This window comes from Melospiza georgiana, chromosome Z (assembly GCF_028018845.1).
Source record: "Melospiza georgiana isolate bMelGeo1 chromosome Z, bMelGeo1.pri, whole genome shotgun sequence".
Classification (NCBI taxonomy): Eukaryota; Metazoa; Chordata; class Aves; order Passeriformes; family Passerellidae; genus Melospiza; species Melospiza georgiana.
This window is the reverse complement of record NC_080465.1, coordinates 76,218,397-76,243,981: the sequence shown is the minus strand read 5'-3', so window position 1 is coordinate 76,243,981 and position 25,585 is coordinate 76,218,397. Positions and strand designations below refer to the sequence as shown.

General features: G+C 42.5%; 1 protein-coding gene across 14 annotated transcripts in view; it reads left to right on the top strand.

Annotated features, from left to right (window-relative positions):
• Window positions 1–1,056: 1,056 nt before the first annotated feature.
• CELF4 (CUGBP Elav-like family member 4) overlaps window positions 1,057–25,585 on the top strand; it is a 712,585-nt gene continuing 688,056 nt past the window's right edge. For 6 of the 14 annotated variants that reach the window (XR_009115967.1, XM_058044471.1, XM_058044482.1 and 3 more), the window contains exon 1: window positions 1,058–1,674. Coding sequence is in view for 13 of the 14 variants with exons in the window: in XM_058044471.1 (XP_057900454.1) it covers window positions 1,395–1,674 (280 nt within the window). In the remaining variant the exon portion in view is untranslated. Of the gene's footprint in view, window positions 1,675–25,585 lie in introns of all 14 variants that reach the window. The other 8 variants (XM_058044480.1, XM_058044472.1, XM_058044478.1 and 5 more) reach the window with 3 other exon arrangements.

Below are 25,585 nucleotides of genomic sequence, written 5' to 3'. Positions count from 1 at the left end.
GCGCACGCAGAGCCGTGTTTCGTTACTGTCCGGATTACTGTTGTTATTATTTAGGGGGCAAGGGGGAGTTGTGTCCTTAATCCGAGGCTCCCTGCCCTCCCCACCCCCGGATGCTGTGAAAGAAGAGCTGATTTCGTCTCCACCATACAGTGCACTTTGTCTAGAGAGCATTGTTCGGACAAGCAACTCCCGATCACTGATGACTACAAAATACGATTTATGTTTCCATCAGAGACAGACAAAATATCCTGATGGCTTGAAAGTCGGGCAAGAAAACCTTACTTAATCAATCCCTTTCCAATATACACAGGCACATACACACATACACACACAGAGCCCGTATAGGAGATAACGCCCGCACTGACTGTACATGACATAAATATCGGCAGCACGAAAATTAACAACACTGATTTCGATATTTTTTACTCTCTTCAAAGCACCACAATAATATAGTTTGTGCTTTTATAGTTTGATATCATCAGTAACATAATTTATATTTAAAAATAAAAGAGAGAGCTTAAAGAGCATGCATTTTTTTTAGATGCAACATGAACAGATATAGTAAAGAGAGCTTGTAACATCACAATCACAACAACAACAGCAAAAGCAACCTCTGAGCCGGGGGGTTCATCCGTATCTGAACTGCTTTTTATTATCATTTGCGAAATTAGAATAAGAGTAAATAATAAGTAAGCGGCATCATCATAACAGAAAGAAGTCAGAACACCTTGGGTTTGGGTTTTTTTTCCCCTCTCAAATAAAAAGACAGATTTCCCGATGATCACTGAAATTATAACGACAGCGATTGATCGGAGGGCTTGCAAAGGAAAAGGAAAAAAAAAAAATCATCATCATTGGTCCTAAAAACGCAACCGTTCCCCTTTGCTCACTTGGCACAATAGAAATTGACTGTCTCTCAAAGAGCCATGCGCCTAGTGCTATTTATAGCCAGGGGCTGTGTTGGAAGATACCATTGAGCCTCTGCCGGGCAGACAGACAGGGGGGTGGTTGGATGGGAGGAGGGGGTTTAGCCAGAGTAGAGGCAAAAGCAATCCCCCACCCCTAGCCTCCCTTCCCCGTACACACACACATCCACACACTCACACCCCACCCCCTAGTCTGGCTGGGAATTTGAACCGATCCAGCCTGTTTAAACGGAAAGGACACAGATCTTCAATGTAAAAAAAAATCAGATCAGACCCAGAGAGAGAGAGAGAGAGAGAGAGAGAGAGAGAGACAGAGAGGGAGGAGTGTGTGTGTGTGTGAGTGTGTGTGTGTGTGTGTGTGAAAGAGGGAGAGGGAGCGAGAGAGCGAGAGAGAGGGAGAGAGAGAGGGAGAGAGAGGGAGGGAGAGAGAAAAGAAGAGGGGGAAAAAAAGGAAAGAAGATTTTCTCTATGTATATAAAGATGGCCACGTTAGCAAACGGACAACCAGACAATACCAGCCTGAGTAGCAATCACAGCAACCCCAGCACCAACGGGCATATGAACGGATTAAACCATAGTCCCGGAAACCCATCCACCATCCCAATGAAGGACCACGATGCCATTAAGCTCTTTATTGGGCAGATCCCCCGTAACCTGGACGAGAAAGACCTCAAACCGCTCTTCGAGGAGTTCGGGAAGATCTATGAACTGACGGTGCTGAAGGACAGGTTCACTGGCATGCACAAAGGTGAGTTACCTCCTGAACTTTCCCGGGAGAGATCGGGAGAGAAAGGCAGGCTCCCTCTCTCTCCCCGTCTCTCTCTTTCTCTCTCTCTCTTTCCTTTCGATTTCATTTCATTTTATTTCATTTTTGGTTGGCCCGGGGGCGGAGGCGGCAGGCTGGGGGGGCAGGGAAAGAAATAATAGACCCATCCTGGGAAGAGAAGAGCGAGAGTCAGGGCAGGGAGTCAGCTCCGTTCGGCTCGTTTGTTAGTATTTTTTATTTCTTTCCCCGCTTTTTTGGGGGGTGCGAGGCAGCTCCCGGGGAGCGCCGGGCGAGCGGCGGCGCGGGCGCGGGGCCGGCGGCAGCTGTCCGCGGTGCTGAAGCCGGAGCGGGTGCTCTGTATTTACCTTCGGGAGCCGCTCTCCGTCAGCCCAGGGGTGTGCGTGCCCGTCTGTCTGTCCCTGGGTTTGCTGGCAACCCCCGATTTTACAACTGTTCCGTATCTGGCACAGGCGGCTTTTGCTTTTCTTTCTTTCTTCTTCCTTTTTTTTTTTTTTTTTTTTTTTCTTTTTTTCCCCTCAATTTTTTGGTAGTTTTTTTATTTTTACTGCTGCCACACTTATTATTTGTAGTCCTCTACAAAGCAAGAAGTGGAGGAGAGTGAGTTGCTCCGGGGGAGACTGTTTCAGTTTGGTTCTATTCAACACGGGAACAGGGATATAAACAACAATAAAGAAGCCCATCTCAAGCGGGGCAGGGGTGTGTGCACAAAATCACGGCATGTGTGCTCGTGTGGGAGAAGGCAAGACAGAAAGGACAGCTGGCAGCTTAGTTCCAGAGGGAAGAAGTCTCTGACCAGGCATATTCCAAGCACTACTTTAATGTGCCTGAAGTCCATGCCGGGAACTTTTTAGGTTTTGTCTAAAGGTAGTGGAGATGTACTCCTCACACGATGCCTCACTTGCTCCATCTCTGCCCGCTCATTTCCCTGCTCAGCTTAGGCTCTCCGGAGGTGCCTGTCAGATTAGATGGTGCTCCGTTTTGGGGGCGGGGGAGGGTGTGTGTAGTGGGGGAGAGATGCTCAGATCCTCGGGTAGGAAAGTAGGACTCGCAGGGAGGAAGTTGAAGGTAATTTGCATGGCAGTCCCTCTTAGAAATAGGAGAAAGGCAGAAGTAATATAAGCTACCTTATTAACTCAGATTCTGTGTGTATGTGTATGTGTGTTTATGGTTTATTTATTTTTTAAAAGAAAAAGAGAAAAGAAAAAGACCGGGTCAGAAGTGATTGGGGTGTGACTCCAGATTTAGTGCAGGAGGAGAAAGCGTTTTGCACGGGGCCACGGGGAGAGTGGAAGTTGTACCTTTTACAGGACAGCTCCCGTACCAGTGTCTAGTCCAGCTTGGCAGACTCCTGGCAGTGACAGTCACCAGTAATGGCATTACTGGCTTCCCAGCTTTCCAGATGCCTTGGCGAGTTGTAAATCTTGAACTTAATGGCATGTTCAGCAAGCATCTCTTCCCCCTTCCCACTCACTCCCTTCCTTGCTTCCACTCTCAGGAAACGCGAATGAAAATATACCCTGACAGTGCAAAGTACCAGCTTTACACAGGCTGGAGAAAATGTCCAGGGCTCGGGGACTAGGGACTCAGTCTAAGTTACAGGATATTTCTCCCATCCTTACTTGCCGGTCGCTTCAAACACCCTTCTCATTTTTAAAATGATCAGTGTAGCTCTTTCGAACCTTGCTTTCTTTTCAGACTGTCTTCCTAGAAGCCACATCAAGGTCCGATTGGCATTATTCAAACATGACACCCGTACTACTATAATAATTATTAATAATAGCAATAAAAATAATAGTAAGAAGTGCAGGGAAGGAAAGGTCCTGAGAGATTTCATCTAATAGTGAGAGTAGACACTGAGCTCGTGTGTGTGTGCATGTGTTTGCAAAAATTACCTAAGGTTTCTATAAAATAAAAATAACAGCAGTAAAAGCTACACTGAAGAGAATCACTCAACATAGTGTAGAGGAAATCTTTGAGCTAACACTTCAATAAAATATTTATTTTTGGTCGTGGGAGATTACTGTGATTTGTTGATGAGATTTTATTCTTTTGCTATGTTTTATCTTAAACCTGAAATTAATCATTCTGTGCGCCAACTTCAATTTCTATTTCATAGATTTGAGTTCTCCCTCTTTGAGTTCAGTTTTGCTTTTACTGTATGCCTGTATTCACAGACACAAACTCAGGAAGGGGGAGAGAGAGAGAGAGAGAGAGAGAAGGAGAGAGAGAGAGAGAGAGAGAGAGAGAAAGGAGAGAGAGAGGGATCATTTATCTTGCTTGGATGTGTTTAACACATATCCCTGAATTAAGCAAGATACTAACTTCATTTCCCTTCATTTCATTTCTGTTCTAAAGCTGCAACATAGGAAAAAAGCCAGGTGGGGAATCTTGTCACCTCATCAAACCACACTGCATGAGTTCATCTCAAAACAAACAGTCATTTTTAACATGTTATAAGTTTTGGACTTTGGAAAGAAAATTTATGATGATGATTGTTATTTTGCGGGCTAAGGTTTGAGTGAAGCTTCAATAGACACCGAGTTGCCAGCATTTCAGAGATCGGTTTTATTTAGTACATCCGAGAAGAGTTTGAACTCCTTTCTAGCGATGCCGCTGATTTATTAGCTAATCCTGATAAAAATGTGCCTCTGGCTACCTGGAAAAAAATTACTTTCTTGCCAGTAGTGATTAATTACTATTAAGTCAAAAAGCGTGATGGGGCTTTGAAGGATGAGGGTTGTGTTTGGCTTTTTTATTATTATTTTATTCATTTTATTTCATTTCTAATCTATTTTTTCTCTCTTCCCTTCTCTAAATGCAGTCATGTGAAGCATTGTATTCACTCAGATGTCCTTATTTTGGCTTTGCTTTGCAGGCGTAGGTGAAGAATTGCATAAAGATAGTCCAACTTGGCTCACAGGGGTAGGTTGGCAATACAAAACCCCAAGATGCTTTCCATAAGAGATGCATAATGCTTATATATTAATTGATCCATCACTCTCAGTTGATTTCATTCCTAATTCAGGGGAAGAGGCTGTGGCAGTGGTACACCCTGAAGGGTTAATAGTAGGCTGTAGTTTATTTAAGTGTGCGGAGAGCAAACCTTGGGTGTAGAGGGGGAGAAGGTGGGACTGTTCTGGGAGGAGGGAAGAGAGAGGAATTAGCTCAAAGTAAAAAAACAGCAACCGGAGTAATTTCAGGTGTAAATCCATTGAAGCAAGATCAAAGGATGTGTATTCTTGAAAATATTATGAAGATATCCTATTGCGGTGCCCCTGTATGGCAGGAGGAAATTGAAAATTAAGAACCTAAAGTACATTACTATGCCCTCCTCCAAGAAAAACTATCACAAAAGGAGAGTGAAGTCCCAGGTTCTCTCACCAGCAGCTCTGGCTGATACCAGTACAGAAACCAGGAAAGAGGCAGGGGATTATGATTCTCTTGCAGATACACAAAGAGAGGAAGGGTACGGGGGAAGCAGCATGTGGGGGAAGGCGGGAAAGGCTTGCCAGATCTCCGAGAAAATAAGCTTGAGCGTAGCTGCTGCATATTTCCCCCATCCTTGCTTCTCTCCACACGGGGCAGGAACAGGCTCCTGCTCTGGTACTTTGCTGAAGGGTTGGGAAGAGGCTGTGTGCTGAGATCTACGGGTAGAAATCTACCGGGGCTGAGCTGACCCACCCACGCTCTCACACATACACGCACACACATGCACCGAGTTAACTAATCACACTTTAACAATTTAGCAAGACATTCATTCATAACTTCCCCCCATCTTATCTAGCTGTGGAGTATGCTTAAAGGCTGAGTTACTGGGAGATATAAAGGTTAGTGCTCTCAGGACAGCCATATTATAATGCATTATCTTTGAAGTCATTTAAGGCCAATTTAAGTGGTATTTAGTATAATATTTATGAATTAATGTTATCTAAATATAGGACTGTCCCCATAGGTTTAAACAGTCTTTTCTACTGAAGCTTGCTTGTACCCAAGGCCTGGGAAATGTTTTAATTTAAAACACACAAGTCTCCATAATATTCTATTTAGGAAGTCGGAAGAAATCAGCATTCCACACTTAACTGAGATTTACTGAAACACATGCGGGTGAATGCACTTAAAGTGCGGAGATAGTGTGCACTGGAAAAGCAGGAGTCTTGTATAGACTTGAGACCAACAGCACTCTTTCAACCCTTATTTAGGGGTGAGACAAGCACAAACCCCCCAAAACTTTCTTGAAATCCACTGCTGCAGTCCTGTGGTTGGGGTGTTTTTCCTACCTGACCCGAACCTCACTCTGTAAGCATTCAATGCAGATAGAAAAATGCAGTATGAAGAGAATAGCTTAGTTCTTTTACAGCTTTACCATCTTAAAAGTATAAATAATTTTGAAATTTAAGACACCTCTGGAGTAGAAAAACAAGGCTTCAGTTCATTATATTCTATTCTATTTGATTACAAAGATAGATGATAGAAAAATTAAAACCTTGTTAAGTTTAAGGATGTTTATGAAGGTTTTGGATATGTCAGAAATTCAAACGCACAATGAAAATGAGCATTCAGTTAAGATGATGTGTATGTTTATATGCAGAAATGTATAGATTTGTGTGTGTATACATACAGAAAAAAAGATGTGTATACATTCATGTGTACAGCCTTTGGGAAATGGAAATTTAGTTGAAAAGAAGCGCATCGCAATACAGGTGCTGAATAAACTCCTCCATAATTGAAACATAAGACTTGCCTGTCTGAAAGCAACACATACAGCATTTAGTATGGTAGTAAACCAAACAAGTTTTAGGGAGGTAAAGCACAAATAAACTGGAACAAAACAGAGGAGACTTCAAGTCTTAGGTCTAAAGAACAACCCCTTAAAACAATCACAATGCAATTTGATAGTTTGATGGAAGAGAGGAAAAAAGCAACACTCTGTTCATTAAAATCTCCTGTATTTATGAGCATCTATGTGTTTTGATAATGTCAAACAGATAGCCCAGATTTCTCCATAAATTATAAGAGTACACATTAACTCTTTTTTTCCAGGGGTCTGGACATGGATTCTGGTTTCTAAAAGCAGCTGCAGCCAGTTATGATGCTGTTGTTACGGTTGTGTCAGCATTTCCAATACAAACTCTAATTTTCTGGGATCTCTTGCTTGCCTGTCAAGTTTTGCACTGAAAGCTGTTCCTCAGCTAGTCCCACTACCATATGAACTAATCATCCTTACAAGATGGATTTGTTTAAAAGTTACATTAATGCAAAAAAAGGAAAGAAATTAAAGTTTGTGTGCCCACAGCTTTTATTTCTTCTCTTACATTTCTCCAGATTAGACTTACACTTCTTACACTTTTACAGATTACAATTACTTCTGTCCCTCAATACTTGCATATTCTGGTGCCTTTAGGTATTTTATGGAATAAAAAAGGGTACTTTTTTTCCTTAAAAAAAAAATTCGGAACAACCAAATTTCTCAGTATTCATTTGTCCCTACCAAGGTTTTAATTAAGGTTTGAATCAGAAACTCACTAATTTCTGCAAGAAACAATAGGAATGCGATGCAGCTTGGTTAATTTTGTATCTTTTTTTCCCATATCGAGCCAGAAAAATTGGAAATTTCAACACTGAAGTAGAGGGAAAAAATTGAGGATCCTTGTCACCTTGCATGAGAAGCGTGGTTCATCTGGTCCTGTATCCCACATCTGCTAGTGGCCAGTGCCACCGGCAGGGCTTTCTTCAACAGAGAATTCAAATTGCACAGCATAATAAAAGCCAGGCAGCTGATGGAATAGTCTTTTGAAGGAGATTGTCAGAAAGCACCTGGAAATTTTGTCTGGGCAAAGAGCGAGGGAGATTGCGGAAAGTGTCTTGTGCTCAACCGAAAAGCTTGTACCTGTCAGGGAGGGCAGGCAGCGAATTCTCTGTCCATGGTGGTCAAGAACAAGGGACAGAAGGGTGGTCAAGGAGGGTCTCCTCCAGCCTTAAGAGCTGGAAGCACGCAGCCACATTTTTCAGCAAGACATCAGGGTGTTTTTTGATCATGCACACCCTGCGTGCACGCACACCAGCCAGCCGCACTGACCCGACAGACCATAACGACACTAAAGGAGCTGTTACTGTCCCTCCCGTCAATCAAGTGTGAACTGAGGTGGTTGTATGTGACAGGCAGTAATGGTTCCAAGGGAGAAAAAGTGGGGGAGATGATCTAGGCTGTTGGACCGCTTACCTGCATTTCAAATAGAGAGAAAGCATCAGATGCCCAAAGACCCAATGCAGGTGTTGGCTCAAGCCTCAAAGTAATATTCCAAAAAAGCAGGGGGCTGCAGAGCTCAACATGACCTATCCACCAAGCACTATGTGATTTCTGCCCCATAAGAGTTTTGCACTAAGCAAGTGAGGTGTTAAGGAAGCTAAGTTTAATCCTGACTTTAACAAATAGCTGGTGCTTTATTAATCCCTGTGTCACTTTTACTTGAGGAGCAAAGGACTTTACCTGCTTGCTGGACAGAACACAGTGAGATTTCTGCCATCGCTTAGGTGTCTTCATGTTTGGAAATCCTGCTGCAGGTTTGCTCTTATGCAGTGTTCCACATTCCCTTTAAAATTCTGGATTTTGGGTTTAAATAACAAACCTCAACCCTTGGAGCTAATGCTACTAATTTCTGTCCTTGCTGGCTTGCCCCTTAACTTAGCTTTACTTCTGTAAGTGAAACTAAAACTAAAACAAAGCTAAGGAACTGACAAAAGCCTGATCTCTGCCACATTTCTCACTCACTTAAATGCTCCACCGACACTTGTATGACTGTTGCCAGCGTTTGCCATGGTGGACTGACCCTTATGCATTAAAATCTGCTGCAGAAAAAGGGAAAAATGTAAACTGTGGTGAGTAAAAGTTATGGTTTTCTTCCACCATCGCTCCACTTACTGACCTGGGGTGTATATTACAAGGGTCTCTCTTTCCCCCTACCTCCCAGCGAGCCATCATCGCATTTTGGGGATCTCAGGATCTACTGAATCACTTTATCTGCGCTGCATCTCTTGGTGTGGTCTGGAGTCAGGATGTCACCACAGAGATTGCATTTGTTTGCTTTTGTCACTGTGAGCCACAGCCTGAATGCACCTACAGGTGAATGCAGCTTTTAATGTGCATTCATTATATCCAGCTGACATCCCCTTGAAGGAAGAGCGGGCTTATTATTGTCGCTCCTTAAAATAAAGATGGATGAGAGCTCTAATCCTCTCACATAAAGTGCCTGACCATACGTAGTAGCTAAAAATAAATCATATACGGCCATCTATTCCATGTAAATGAATGGCAAGACATATAGATATAGACATTGTGTTAAGTTTGTCAAGCAGAAGCAGCCAAAAATATTGATCAAGGCAAGGGGGAAAAATTGATAATGAACTGGACTCCAAGAAGACTTTAATTGACAGTGACTTCTGTGAACCAGCTTTGGACAGTATATATAAACTGACCACGATGTAACTTTATTGCAATGCACTCTCCTGTAATTAATTGTCACCTTTGTTAAGACTGGCTACAGATCAAAGGTTTAAAGATACTTAACAGGTTCTTAGTAACAAACCCTTCAGATGCATTAGAAATATCCGACAGTTCAGCCAATGAGGCATGCAGATTTCGATCTACCTCACCCTTATCTGTTTATTTCTTCCTCCTTTGTTGAACACGTAAAGTCATTGTTTAACATTAACTATTTAATAGATGACTTTGCTGGCAATTTTAATGCCTCCAGGGATATATGGTTGTGGTGATGGGGACCCTCACTGTAAGGTCTTTCAAAGTATTTTGCAAATGGAAAGTTGTTTATGGTTTGGTAGACCAAGGTGTAGTGCAGACACAGTTTGCAGTGCAGACTGTTCTTACCCCTTTTCGTGGTGAAGGTGTTTAATTTCCTTGTTTAAACCCAAAAAACATAAAAAGAATATAAAAACCTGAAAAAGCCCATACACAAACAGTGTTGCTGAAAATGAACTTTTATGGGAAAACTGCGTAAGCAGTGAGATAGAAGTATGCCTGACGTTTGTACATCACACACATGCAACTATTTATTTTATGTGCATGCTAATGAAAACATGTATTCAGTACAGACAGGATAATATAGGTTTCTAAATAATTCCTTTCTTAAAGACAGTAAAGAGAACGTACTCTTATGTGAAAGTGGCAGGTGACTTAAGAGGGCATTCCTGAAGTTATATGCAGAGTTTGATATTATATGTAACCATTTACTCATGATACTATTTTAATGATACAGTCACACTTAATTAATTCAACTCTGCTCTATTTGTACGTTGCGTCTGAGCCTCCAAAATATTTTAGAGGCTACCAGGCTGCCTTCCCAGTGCACCAGGGCAGATAACTCTGGACATGAAGCTTCTTCAAACAGAATAAAAACAGAGCTTTGCAGACAGAGTTGGTCTGATGAGATCTGACTTCATTTTTGGCCTGTTTCTAATTCAAATGCCTGTGTATATCCTACACAGGGACTGTGTATGCATGCATGTATTGAAAGGGCAGACTTGCATTTGCACATAGTTCCTCTCCTTCCCAGTCCCTACGGATAGATTCTCATCACATAATATGCATCACTCACTGCAAACGCACACAAATATCTTTGTTGGACTCGGTAGCTTCTTGCAGGTAGATGTATAAAGCAGCATCAGCCTAATAATATCCCTATAAAACAGCGCTTCCTTCCTAGGATCGAGAGGGATGAAGGTTGTCAGAAGATCAAAAGATATATCACAGTGTGCTTGTAGAAATCCCCTGATTATGTTTCCTCTCTATAATGCTCTAATTCACTATTTGATCAATTGTAAAAGGGCCAATGCTTTAGGAGGAAAAAAAAGTATTAGGTTACTAGATGCTTCAGGGTGAGTGAAAATCACACTTAAAATTATATGTAGCAATACAGTAATGAGCTTATCAATACTTCTTTAAAGAATCTGACAGCCCTATATGAGAGATTCAGTTCTGTGAGCAAAGGTCACAATATAGGTATTGCTTATTAAGACTATCGATAGCCTAGTTGACCAATCTAACCAGAGACTGTATAATGTACCTGCTGTTAACAGGCGGGGAGGAGAACTATGAAGAATTTACAGAATTGCCCACATGTAATATTAATAATATTGATTGATTCTAATAATATAATAAGGTAAAGATGCACTTCTTTGAAATGGTGCATGGAGGAAGCAGGGGGAGAGTGAGATACCTTTGCCGAACAGATTGAGTTAGTTTGTACTTCTCTGGAAGTTAATCTAGAGAAAATTCAGTTTCTCACCTAGGCTCTGTTTCCTGCTCATTATTTCACTGAACACAGACGTAAACCGGATTTACTTTTCTCTAGGATCAGGTCTTGGCCCGACAGGTGCACAAAAAGCCAGAGACCTGAGAACTTGTCACAGCGAGGAGCATTTTGGTCAGCAACTTCAGCCCCTGTCTAAATAGGATTAATCCTAGAAAGTTGTTTTTCAGCACAGAATTGCAATGAAAATGTTTCATTTCCCCCCCCCCCCCCCCACACCTTTATCAGCATTTAAGGGAAGGGGGAAAAACATTGCGGAAATAACATACATTCAACACTGCGTGAAATCTATAATTGATAAGGAAGGACTTTGCAGAGCAGCCACACACCTGCCCCAAAGCCTGCTGAAGCTCAAGAAGGGCTCAGCCTTGCCTGCAGCAGTGTTTGGATCGGGCCCCAAGTTACGGGCAGCTCTGCAAGGTGCCGCTGGTTGAAGCGGGAGCGGCCGATCACGCGCGACGCGACTGACTTAAGGTTGTTACTCACCCAAGCCCAGACAAACCCAGCTCCATCCGAATTCCCTAACTACTCCCTCTGCAACACTAGGCTGCCTTATCTAGGTAAGGTAGCTCACTCCTTCTGCTCTACCATTCAGCTTCGACCGTTCCCGTTCCAGTGTCCATATGGTACTTTCAAGAAGGTTTGCATTTCATTACATCTTTTTTTTTTTTCCAGTTTATGGGGCAAGTGTTTTTCTTTTGTGAGCATTTAATTGCTTTTAAAAGCGATTTATTTGATCGTATTCCATCTTCAATAATACATGGATGAGGATGCAATTTTTCACCCTCTTTTATAAAGATATATTGTTATTCAATTATGCTATTCTGTGGTATTTGTTCTGTTTTGTACATTCAGAGTGAGCTTGGTTACTTTTTTGCATCACTTTCCTTCTTCCTATCTTCTTTTTATTATTATTTATATGGATTTTTTTTTCTTTTTAGAAAAAGAAATCTCATTCAAGATACTGGCAATAAATGAGAAAAGTAGGAGTGGAAATGAGCAATGGGCAAGACAACCAAGAAAAATCCTTTGGCAAACTCTTTAAAAGCATACCATTGCCTCATGTTTATTTGCAAGAAGGGATACAGCCAATTTTGATACCAAAAAAAGAGTATCTTAGAAATTATTTAACTCCAGGTTTAGTAACTAACAGAGAAGGGGAAAAAAAGAAGTGAGTCAACCCATAGGAACACTGGCAGAAAAGGCACCTAAATATCTTGCAGGAGACAAGAATGCCAGAGTGTTGCTAGTTTCTACATTCTGCTAGGGATTTGAAAAGTTAACAGGGAATTAAACTAACAAATAAATAAACAAGGAACACAAGCATTGCCATTCCTTTTGAATATTTGTAATGGCTAATACACCTCAGAGCTGCTCCGTTTAAATTGCTCCCTGTGCCTGCAGCTTCATTCAGAGGAAGGGCATTATCTGGTGGGTGAGGGCGGGCAGTGAGGACGCCTAGGTTCTAATCACAGCGTGGATAATTACTCACCAACACTCTCTGATGGAGTCACTTAAGCTCGGTGCCTTCAGGCCTGAACTGAAACCTGTTGAATCAATGGAAAGATTCCCATTGGCTCTAGTGAGCTATTGATCTTTCATTTCCCCAACTGCAATATTAGGCCAGCAGGATTTTTTTTTTTAATTTTTTTTTTTTTTTTTATGAGGGAGAAGGTAATGGCATAAATTTGACTTTTTTCTGTGTAAAGGTTTTGGTGCATCTCTGATGGTAAATGTATTACATCAGAGCCCCTTTCAGCGTAGATCCGGAAAATACGCTTTCAAAAAACACTCACTGGGGGCATGGAAAATTAGCTTTGCTCATTTCACTTGTAAATGCATATTTGTCCCTGCTTTGCTAAGAAAGGGTCAACAGCAATTTTGCCAGTTTTCTTTGTGTGAGTAGGATTCAGCCTTTGTAATTTCTCTGTCTACAAGAATGTCATCATTCACTGATTCAGGATCTTGATTTATACTTTTTTTTTCCCCCCCTTCTTTTAGTGAATCACATACATACTCTTCATTGTTATGGCAACTGAGGGAGCTGCAAAGCAAGGATTTGACGAAGGGCTGCATCCCACCTTTCTTCTTTGAGGGCCTGATCCAAACCTATTGTTTGCAGCAGAGTTTGGATCAAGCTGAAGGTATCTGCCTTCACCGGGTCAGTAAAAAGAGCAAGTTCCCTCCAGACAAGTGTACTCCCGCCCTCAGTACAGGCAGGTGGAATTGGCAGTCGTCGCCCATTTGCCGAGCACAGACCCAACACTCTCTGAAGTCAATAGTTAGACTCTGACCCAGCCTCACAAACAGCAGACAGACACTGTGTGAATCCTTAAGCAGGGATGCGAGCATCCCTGACTTTGGGAGAGCAAGGTAGTCCAGAAGGGAATTTTCACTGCTGCTGCCCAAGGTGTAGGTTGTGGGGAATAAACAACATCTCCGTGTCCTTAGGTGTCCAGGCACAAAAAAATTAATTTAGCGATATTTTCATCAAAGAGGAGGGTTTCAGGTGATCACCTACAGGAAAGATCTGACAAACAAATTAATCAGGTTCCTTGTGTTTCTTTTTTTCATTATTTCAGTTGTAGTTTTAGTTTGGTCATCAGTAGCTATGTACATGGGATTTCTTTTGCTTTTTTGTTTGGGGTCTCTTTTGGTGTTTCCTTCCCATCTGTGCTCATGTGCTTTATGAAATAAATGAAGGAGCTGGAGTGTGCATGAAGTTATGTGTGTGTGTGTAGAGTCGATTATCTAACCCCTAGTCTATTTGAAATCATCACAGTGCGCTCAAGTCAATGATATTCTGTCAAAGGTGGAGAGGAAGCCTGCGTGCAGTGCGAGTGTGTGAACACGATGCTGTTTGATTGCCTGAAATCCAACTAAGTCTCAGTTTCAAAGGCCTGGGGGCAGCAGAGAAAGTATTTGTTTGTTTAATTATTTATATATTTACTCAGCTTTACTGACAGTGTTTGCAGATGGGGGAAAAAAAAGGAAAAAAAAAAAAAGGAGAAGGAATGTTGGGTTCTTGTTTGGAGGGGAACATGTATTGTATTAGCCTCAATCTGTTCTCCCTTATAACAGCTGCTTTGTGCTGTTAAATGGTCATTTGTTACTGACCGGCTCATTGAAAAAGGCCAGAGAGGTGCTGGTAGAATTAGATTTCACGAGTTTATTCATAAAAGGAGTTGCACAATAGGTGTGTCATTCCCCTGCCTTTTCCTCTGCACCGATCCAGGGACAGGACTTCTGGCAGCAGCTTCCCAATTCAAAAAGATATAGCTGAGCGACCAGCAAAGCAGATGACCCTGCTGTGACAAAGCACACAGGTCCGACTGTGCCAGGCGAGCAGCTCGTTCCCCCGGCTTGGGCCTCTCTCCTTGGCCCCTGCCTTTGCTGTTCCAGTGCAGCACCCAGGCTTTCACTCACTGGGCTTGCGTCCAAGACCAGCTCTTCATCCTGGCTTCCCAGCCTTCCTCGCCTGGTTGCAAGTACAGGTGTGGGTGTGTGGACCACAGGCTCAGATCCCCTCCAAGATCAGGTCCCTTCTCCAGGTGCCGCTCCAGGCTCGCTGCCCATTCCCACTTGCCAGCTTACCGTGCTCATGAGTCGTTTATTTTTCCATAGCCAAGCTACAGATCATTTCCCCCAGCTCTCACCATCGCTGCTCACACTCCCCTTCCCTTGGCTCAACTCTGCACCGATGTTCTGCCCTCGCACCGTCCCTTGCAGAAAACACTTCACCGTTTCCTGCCGCGAGTCACCACCTGGGCTCTCTCTGACCATGCTAGATATCTCTCCTCTCTTTTCTCATCTCCTTCCCTGGCAGGTTTTGGGAAATGGAAGCAATGCTGTCCATATTTTCAGAAAGCAAAACAGCCATAGGTAGTAGCTGAAAGACCATACTCATTAAATATGCAGATACACAGACACATTTCTGTACGTAAACTACTAAGAGAGTAGACAGAAAAACATTTTTGTTTTTGGGGCTTTTTCCCCTTTTTGGGGTTCAATGTTCAAAGTCTGCTTTTAAAGATTAAAAAAAGAGTGCAGTAAGTATTTAATTTCACCAAGACAATTGCACCTTTTTAATTTTTAACTTTGCTTGTTTCATTAAATAGGCAGCTGTTTTCTCACACCTGAACAAAGATCCTGCATATGTTTTCCTTTGAATTCTAAAAATTGTTCTTAACAATCCCTGGCAGTCCATTCTGGGACTACACTTCAGCTTCTTGCAAAAAATATTTTTTCTTCCTGTTTTAAAACATAACTTCAGAAACCAAAACTTCACTTCCAGAACCTCTCTCTAGCTATCCAAAATTAATGTGAGAAGGCAAAATAAGCATTTGATGTAGTGTTGCATCAGAGTCTTCTTCATTCAGAGGTAGGTAGGAAGGGATTAAGAGCCTATTTCTAGCCCAGTCCTCTTACTAACCTTCCATATCTTACCTGATCCCATTCCTAGACCTTGTTCTTCCTTAGTTTGCTATGTGTAAAGAGGAATTTATGATATCCAGCTTTGTGTATATTTAAGTCAGAAGTCATGCTGTAGCTTTAGCGGTGATGGTCTAAGGTTTTAAATGAGACCAATGAAACCAAATTTGTAAGGAGAGGTAATATCTTTTATTAGTCCAGCTGATGTAGCTGGGGAAAAAAAAAAAAAAAAAAAAAAAAAAAAAGACTTCCTTGTGTGCTTGAAAGCTTGTCTATTTTTTTCCAATTGTATCACTCAGTCTAATAAAAGATATTACCTCTCCCAGCTAGGCTTGTCTCATTTGAGGTGTAAAGCATGTAGGCAGGTAATTTAGGCCAGTTTTTTGTCTGTCTTGAGGGATTAGACTTTTCCTCACCCAGGTGGACAGGGGGAAAAGCACCCCGGGCTGGTGTCCCTGTCCCTGACTTTCTGTGATCAGCAGTGGTGGCCATCTCACAGAGGTGCAGAGAAACTCTGACAGCCCCTGTTTTCTGATCCCGGAGATGTCCTTCCTTTTTTGCTGTGCTACTCCCTTCCAAAGCGCCACATGCCCTCTCCTCACCCCTGAGACTGTGATTTATTTAAAAATTTGTTGCGTGTATGTGTGTGTGCGTATGTGTGTGGGCAACCACACAAACATCCCCAAGCTGCCGAGCAAGATGATGATTATTTTCTAATGTATTTAGCAAGTAATAATGCAAACCACAGGCAAAAAGTACAACAAGGACAACAGGTAAAATGCTTAAGCCAGGGAAGACTTTGGAAGGAAGGTATTTTTTTTCCTCAGCTATGAATAAATTGCAGCCCCCTCCATGGCTGGGAGAAGTATTTTGGTGTTTTTTTTTTTTCTGTTTGTTTGTTTGATTTCATAAAGTGTTGCTGAAAATACTGAGCAGCAGAAAAGAATCCAGAAGCAGATAGCAGGTTTTCAGACACAGCAAAATCTGACTCGTACGCATATAAGGCAGCAGTAGTCAGAGGACAGCTATTACTTATGCTTGGCTTTACTACCAGGAAAAGCGTTGGATCATCTATTCAGATCAGGATAGTCAGCTATGCCAAAGGTTTAATCAAATATTAAACATGGTCAGTAAACTTAAACCAACGTTAGACATGCAGGAGTTCTGTTCCTTTTCAAGCAAGCACTCTAAGAGAGGAAAGTTTTGTCTTGTCTTTCTCTGATGGAGACCTTCTGCAGCTGGAGGGATTCTTTTTTCAGACAGGGATCCACATGGGTCTATGTCTGGATAAATAGGTGTGCATGTGGGTCTCCAAATGTGTATCCTTTACCCTGCCAAGTAGAGACAGAGTTGATTTTTCCCAACAAGTTCATCTCTTTCTCACTCAGATAATTTCCTATATGCTCTTAACTGTTCGCCCTGTCCATTTCTCTGTCCATCTGTCCCTCTCCAAACATGTTTTGTCTCCTGCACTCCCTCTCATAATCTCTTCAACAGGGTTAGAAAGGTGTGTGCTTGTAGATATGTGTGTGTGTGTGTGTATTTGCAAACCCGTTCAGGTAAATGTGCGTATCTGGCTGCCTATTGATAAATAATACACTTACAAAGCCACATCTGCCTCCTTCTTCTGTGCATTTGGGCTGTATTTACACCCTCCAGCTCTTATTTATTCTGACTGAGGACAGTCAAAGGTAGAACATTTTGCAGGGAGTTATGGTTTACAATGTTACCTCTCCCTTCTATTATTCATTCTCTCTGATTTTTATCTAATCTCTCTTTGATTGTCCTGGTGCAGCTTAAGAGACAAAGTGAATTTTTATTACATCATCAATATAATCTCCAGCTAATCAGCATCTGTGTGCATTACCTTGCCCCCCTTTGGCTTTTCATCTGTGTCCATAAATAATAAGAATAAGGGCCAGTTTTTGTCTGTGTGCGTGTGTTTGTGTGTTGGTATCAGTGAGAGAGTCACAGCTGCACTTTTTCATTTCAGCCAGCTTGTTTTAGCAACACTGGACCCAGCTCTCTGCAGATTGTCTTGACTATTGCCCAGATTAATTTCCTGGTGCCTAATGCTTAAATCATGGAAAAAATTAAAGTGGATGAATCCATACACATCTTCCTGCAGCAACTGAACTTTGCTGTTAATTGTACAAACACTTCCATGGCATTACAGGCAACATGCCCAGTCCCAGTGGAGTGTGAGGCAGCCAGAGTATCCCCCTATATAGACATTTAGCCTCTAAACTTTTAGTGAATGCTTGCCACTCTTTCTTGGGTAGGAGAATAGTACATTGCATGTCTTTGAACAGGAAGCTTGGAGACCAGATTTTTGGCTTTTGATTGCTGATATTTTTCCACAGCTTGCTGTGTAGCTCTTAGCCTGCCACTCAGGTCCGCAAATTTTGCAGAGTTGAGCTCCTATACATTTTTTTCTCCTCCTTTTCCAGCTCTGGAAGAACAATGAGAATAATACCTCCCCATAAAGTAAGACTTGTGCCGTACTTTGAAATTCTCATCCTCTGTATAGATGCATTGCGAATTTTAAACAGAACCACTCTGCTATCTCTTTAAAATACCCTGATTTGGCAGAGCAAGGCAGTAGCAGTGCCTCTCTGTTAAGCAGGCAGATTTCAGATTGGCTTCCCAGTGGCTTAGGGTGATACTCACATCCGATACACAAACTGTAACGCTTCTGTCCCGCTCTGAAGTGCCAGGATCAATCCTTCCCAAGTTGTCCAAGACTCCTCGCAAGCACCGCGCGAGGGTTCGATTAGATATGACAAAATCTTCAATTAAAAAAGGCACATACACTTATGGAAAAATTTTAGACTGATACAGTGGAGAGCAGCGAACCCTCTGGGAAAGAGTATGGCTCTCTTCCAGGTGTAATGTAGTTATGGTATAGAGCTGTCCATCCAGCAAAGTGTGCGCTTAATTCACATTGTGGAAAGCCTCCCAGAACGCAATAGGTTCTTAAAGTTGAGCAGGTGCTTAAATGCTTTGCTGGATCTGTGGAAATCTGTAGTTCAGATGAAATAATTAAGCGTAGGGGTGTTACAGAAGCCAAGTGAAAAGCATAATTCTGTGACTCAGAAATAACACTCCTTCATAGCTGTGACAGAACAGTGAAATAATGAAAGAAGCACTGTGTACCTTGAACACCTTGCAGGGTGGATCAGGCTGAGACCACCTCTATATTTCAAAATATTTCCTATCTGAATTCTTTCTTCATGGGCAGATTCTGATTTGATTTGGATTGGGAATGGGATTTGCTTCAAGCAAACAGAAACACAGAATATTTTCAGTCCTCATCTTCTGTTTTCTTTTTTATAGCAAATCCTTCTCCCTGGCCCCTCCAGTTCCACTCCCTGTTTTGACAAACCAGCTCATTTATCAGATGGGAAAAGAGGATGGGGGGAATAAGAATATTTTTGGTTGCTTCTGTTTTGCATGATATAATCCCCCTCTCCACTTAGCACCTCCGTAAATAGGAGTTCCAATCTGAAATTGGTCACAGTTTATCGAACTCAGGATGAGACCATATTGGGTCCTGAGTCTCTGTCAGTCATCTAATAAAGAAAACAGAGTTTTACACTTCAGAGAGATAGATCCGACACTTCATATAATGTCTTCTGATTTTTCTGGATCTTTATCCTTTATTCTTTTCTTATTTTTTCTTTTTTTTCGTTTTTTTTTAACTTTTGAATGTTTACTTGCATGCATACCACTAGGTCTTTCTTTATTGTTTCACTATTCATTTTTCCTCCCTTGCATGTTTTTACACCCTTTCTCACCCAGCTTCCCCAAACCCAGTGGCTAAATCCCTTGGGCAGGTATGAAATACCCACGATAATTGCTGAATAAAAGTCTACCTTGAAGGATGAAGAGCATCCCCCCATTTAGAACTGGGAGCCATGGAAAAGAACACATCACTTATCTGAATTTGCTGTTCATTCAAGCACTGTTTATGGAGATTTACAGTTCCTTGCCTGCGCAAAGAGCTCTATTGCATGGTGTCTGCTGGAGGATTTTAGGTGGCAGTATTAGCTGCGGTATTAAAAATGCATCGGAAGGCACGGGGTGGGAGATTAGTTGGATAGAAGGACCCATGAATGAAGGGTTAATTGCATTCAAAGAGGCCATCGTATGGAGCAGAAGAGGCAATAGGTTTCTTTTCTTCAAAATTTACTAAATAGCTGGAAACACGGTTTAATGAATTTTAATGGGATCTTTCTGAATCCTATGCATATTGCATCTGCTGACTGTAGGAAGTCAAAGTATTGTTGAAAGGGAGGGTATTGCCCTACTTTAGGTTTCACAGTTCTGTATTTAAAAAAAATATTCTGCAACAAGCACTTTATTCAATATATATTTTTCTCCCTATTTAATTCCTGCCCCCCCTCCACTGCAAGTGGAAAAGACTTTCAGAATCTGTGAGCCCTCAATACCATAGATTATTCCACTGTTATGTAACACGTGCTTTACATTTATTGAGCCATCTTGTGCTGTCAAGATAAAGGAGGCCTTAGTATTTTCCTTGCTTATGAACCATCGATGAAGACATGGTGATGAATTCTCCTCTTGGTTATATCCGTGTAAATCTAGAGGAACTGACTCTCGTGAATTTCTTCCAGGATTACTGTGATATAAATGAGACTGAGATTTGGCCCAGTTTGCTGGGAGAAATAAAGAAGGTAAAGAGTCCAAGTTCTCTTTCTCCCTTCCAAGTGTGCATGGGCTGAGCTGGGATCTCGCACCGTACAACTCATTTCCACAGAAGCTCCAGCAGAGGCAGCAGAAAAGCCAATCTATTTGACTTCGATGCAGCGCAAACCAGATACCCACTCACACTTTAGAGAGAGTGGGTTTTAATGTAGCTTTTTCCTATGGGAAACCAAGGCAGGGTGTGCAGTGAATTTGTCTCAGAGGAGCTGTGTGGATGCAGCACGTATTTTTTACGTCTGTCTTCACTATGTTGAGGTTTCCCATTGCCTTGGCAACTTGAATTTTCTCTGTCGCTCATCCTCAAAATGCCAGGCACCCTCCCAGGCAGCTGATAGGATAAGGCTGCCCTACTTTTTATTAACCTGGGGCCCAGTTCTCCTTTGGGGTGCAGACAGAATTGCTGAGACCCTCAGAACAGAAGCTTTGAGGTTCCCTCGAAGCCAGCAGGAATTGACAGGGCTTGCCATCTTACAGGATTGTAGGTCTGTGGAAGGAGAAAACTGCACTGTTTTAACTGCAGCAGCGTGATCAGGATGGCAAAACTTCTGTGTTAGAGATGTTGTAGTATCTATATAGAAACGGTCACACTCCCATATAAGTACACAGACGTACACACGAATATAGAAAATGTGAAAGGAAAGTGAAAGCAAGCTGGCATTAGGCATTTTTAAACCAATCTGACCGTGGCTATTCTACTGGGATAATATTTTCTGTGACCAGTTGTTGTTACACTGGCTCTGCTGATCCAGAGGGTGTCCCAACGCAGGAACCAGGGCTCCCTTAGAGTGGAGGCAACCTTAGATCTGGATTTGGAGTGACACTAACCAGACTGAGAACAACAATAGGACTTCGCACCCAGGGTTCTTTAAAAAAGAAAGACAGAAATTTAAACACTCTTCTGCAGGACTCCAGGCAGCACGCCTTCCCAGGACGGGGTTGGTGTAGCTTTCCCCCCTTGTGTCCCATCCTTCCCTCATGGGTTTCAGATCTTTCTCTGCTTACAGGCAGGCAATGTGATGCCGGCTTTAACGGCACAGATAAGTTAGCCACGCAGCTCGGAGTGCCAGCCCTAAACCACCTATCCTCCTCCCTTTGATCTGGAATCAAAACAAAAGACACCGGCATCAAAACGATCCTTTGCCAGGTAACGATTACTTTGTGCGCGTCGCCTTAATTCAGCTGCGAGGAGCTCTCATCTTTGTATCGTGCTCAGATCTTTGCTCGTCTTAATACTTTATCAATGTGCCAGCAAGCTGCTTCTATCGTGGATACAGCTGTGCAGAAGCTGTCAGCGTTTTTAAGTAAAGCATTAAACAATACTTCAGGAGACAGCAAGTTGTTATTTCCTTACCCCTCCTCCAAATCTTCCCTCTTCCCCTCCCTCGCCAAGCCCAAATGATGAAGCCCTTATTTTTATGTCAGCTTCGTGCTCAAATTATACAACCCAAATGCATTTTCCTTCCCCCCCCTCCGCCCCGATGGGACACATTCTCTCTCTGAGGGGTGGAGAAAGAGAGGCACGGGAGTCCTTCTGAGGAGCTGCAGACTAAATGAACCTCATGAGCTGTTTTGGTGGCTCATTCCCCCTCTGTTCCTGGTGAGCAGCTGGACTGAACCCAGAAAAGCCACCCGCCTCACCCAGGTCCTTCCAAAGGCACAGCCTGGGTTTCATAGCCCTCTCTACACTTTTAACACACAGTGTTGTTGAATGCTGGGTGTTAGGAGACATAGTTGTTTTGGTTTTTTTTTTTTTTCCTAGCTCAGCTGTTGGTTTACTCCATAGACGCTGAGCAAGTAATTTCTAGAGAAAAATTAAAACTGTCTGTCACTGGTTTTAGTGCCGACTTGTTGTGTGCTTGTTATGTACATGCTTTGGGGAAGGGGGGTCCCTGGCACAATTGGTGTTTCAAGCTGCACACTAAATTCAAGATTGATTTAAAAATTTCGAGATACTGAACTTGTTGGCATTGAATTTCTGATTCTTGCTTTACAAAACTGGATAAATAAAATTTCCCTTTAAAGAACTTTGAGGTATTCCAAAGGATTAACAATTGACAGTCACTTGAAGTATCAGGGATCAGACCTTGTTGGGCTTGCACATACTGCATAAACAGATATATCCTAACAGGAATATTTTGCCAGATTCTTGCTTAAGGGATTCCAGCTTGTTTTGGTGCATAATAATCTAGCCACCCCAAATTTTTTTCTTTTATTTTTTGGTGGGTTTTTTTTCCCACTTTTTTCCCCCTCTTCTCCAGTGAGGGGCAGTTCTGAGGCACCAGTACCAGAGAAAAAAGTTTACTCCTCATATGTTGCCTTTGGTACTGATCCTCTTCTAATAAGTCAGGTCGAATTTGATGCAGGCAGGACCAAGGTCAGGCTCGCTTGACTCTGGCTGTGTCTTGCACACACCAGATACAATGCTGCCACTTTGTGGTTCCTTCCTCTCTGTTCTGCTGCACACACTCCCCCAGTGCTCTCATCCTGCCGGAGATCATCCCAGCTTTCTCTCCAGGGAGGGCTGGTGACACTCCAACTCTCACACTGCCTGGTCAGGGGTGCCATCCACCCCTACCTGCCTCCACAACAGGCTGAGACCAAAAAAAACCCCTCTGCCAGCGGTCATCTATTGCAAGCTCCTTGTGTGGCACCTAGTGTTTCAAACTAAAACCCTCTGAGCTGGAAGGGAGGGTGTAGGGGTGCCAAACTTCAATCCTCAGATAGACACCACCTGTTTTTACCCTCCTCTCCAGATCCTTATAGAGGTGTCTGATGATTTTGGTGCAAGAAAAATGTACTCAGGCCACTCTTTTCCTGAACATCTTTTCTCTTTATTGTCTGTCAGGTTCTTGATCCTCTTTATTTTTTATTACCATTCCTTTTTTTCTTATTTCCTTCCTTCTTTTGAGGAAAAGAAAAACATACACACAAAAACACAGCAGGACAGGAAATTAAACCTTTGCAGAAAGATGATTTGGTAAGATGCTGGCTTTTCACTCATTTGTTTTGCACTGATTATTTTTTATAGGGGAGAAAGGAAAGAGTGAGAGCAAATGGATGTGACAGAGAGGGTAACTAAGCAGAGGTAAAAAAGTCCTTTAATTTATTTGGAGATCTCAGACATTGGCTGTTGCTTTTTCCCTAGACACATGAGAAAACCAAAAGAGCTTTAAACCCACCAGCAACACTCACATGAATGAAACGCCAGGTGGAACTGCTCCCATTTTCCTGGATATGATAAGGATAATGGCTTCCTCCTGGCGAGATTCTCCCCACATCATCCTGGTTAAGCAAGCCCTAGCTGTATTGCAACACCACTAGGCATTCCAAGGCTCCTTTTAATTTAAATTAATCCATCCCTTTGTACCGAAAGGTTGTTTCAAAATAAGGCCATAGCAGTTCCTTCAAAAATCCCTCTTTCTCTTTTACGAGGATATGAACATTACAGCCGGGAAGCACTGGATGTCTCTGGCTCCCTGCTCATCCTCAGTGCTCCCCAGTTTGCCTCCTCAGAGAGGATCTGCCCTTGGAGATATTGAAATCCAAAGAGCAGGAGGGAACTGCCACAACTTAGGAATTTGCACTTCAAAAAAGTGGAGGTATATCAAGGGTAGTCACTATTTCTGAGGAAGATGTGCCCCAGACAGGAAGACTCCAGTGTTCATCTATGGACGTGTCTTACACTTCCTGGAAACATGTTCAAGTGCAGTAAGAAACAGCTGTGACAGAGTCCCAGCAAACCCCAGCCTTCACCTGGAGGCTGGGAATTTCCCCACACATCCTGCACAGCCCAAGGGGGTGAGAACAGAGAAAAATCTCCTGCCCCATCTGTCCCTGGTGGCCGCCACCAAAGGATACACCTGCAGCCCTCGTGCTGTGCAAACACTGCCACATGCCCCGTCATCTATCTGCCACAAGGCTCAAACAGTTTTTTTATTTGCACACTCTGCAAACCCAGAAAACGCAGTGTTCTCTGTGGTGGTTTCATTCTGTGTTCCTGTTGGCATGAAGGGCCGCGCACTGCCTGCTCTTACTGAGGGAGAGGGACAGCTTTAGGGTGCTGAGTGCTGTTATTAGGGAAACAGCAAACCTGGTGAAGTGCGGACACAGGTGTCACAAAGGAGTAGTTTAGTAGCCAGAGGAGTGGAACGGTGGCTCTCATCCCAGGAGACATGTTTAAAATAGGAATATTTATAAATCTGACCAGAGCAAGGGGAATGTGTGTCTGTTCCAGCACAGCATTTATGGGGATGTTTTGCTGTTTCAAGACCTAAGTGCTTATTTATGTATCCTTTGTCTGGGGCAAAGTTCTGTGACTCAGTTTCCTGCACTGCAAAGTAAGCAAGATAACAATCTCATGTCTGGGAGGGCAGGATGCAAAGCCTAGTTCATGCTTGTAAAATAATTGAGATGTTTTGAGGAAGGGTCACTAGAAGAGCTGAATAATTGAAAAGGCCACAGGAGATCAATGCACAGCAAAATACATGTTTGCTGATAATTTTTAAAGCACAAGAGAACATTATAAAATAGGCTACAATAATAAGGTCCTTAGCTTTGTTTTTTTTTTTTTTTTTTTTTTTTTTTTTGGTTTTTTTGGGTTTTTTTTCAGTTTAATCCTCAGTATGTGTTGGACTTTTTGGGTTGGGGGCTTATTTGGCAGTTGTGATCATGTTTGCATTATATTTTTCCAGCAACAGCTGGGATCAAGAATGCACTGTGCTAGATGCTGTACAGGCACTCACAGAGCTGCCATGTTCCAAATGGACACAAGCAAGCACACATCCAGTAGGAGAAAAGAAGTACCAGATTGTGATCAAACATGTTGGGTTCCTAACCCAGAGTTGAGATTAAAACTCAGATCCTTAAAGGCACTTAGAGCCCAACTCCCATTGAAATCAATGGGTGTTAGATGCCTAAATAGCTTTATGGATCTGAGCATAAATAACTTATCCAAGAGCAGAGCAGCAAACTACAGCTGGGTTGGGAATTAAACACAGATTATACAAGTTACAGTCTGATTTCTTAATCACAAAATCATCTTTTCTCTCCATATTTTGTGCAATAAATCCCCAGCATTCACATCACAGCATGGATACACAATGTCCACCCGAACAAATAACTGAAAACCTGTGGTGCCAAAAACTGTTTTCCTCAAAACAAACCCAGCTACAGACACACACCAGTACATTTCTTCTGTGTTTGAGGTTGGCTTCTGCTCTTCTTTACACCATAGAATCTTCCATGGTCTTCAGTTTCCTCCCTAGGTTTACACCCAGGTGACAGAGAGCAGAATCCAACCCCAGCACTACAAGTTCAAGCATTTTTCACTTGGCTCTAGGGAGGGGATGGATTAGACAAACTGAACTTTCTGAAAAGATCAATATGGAACA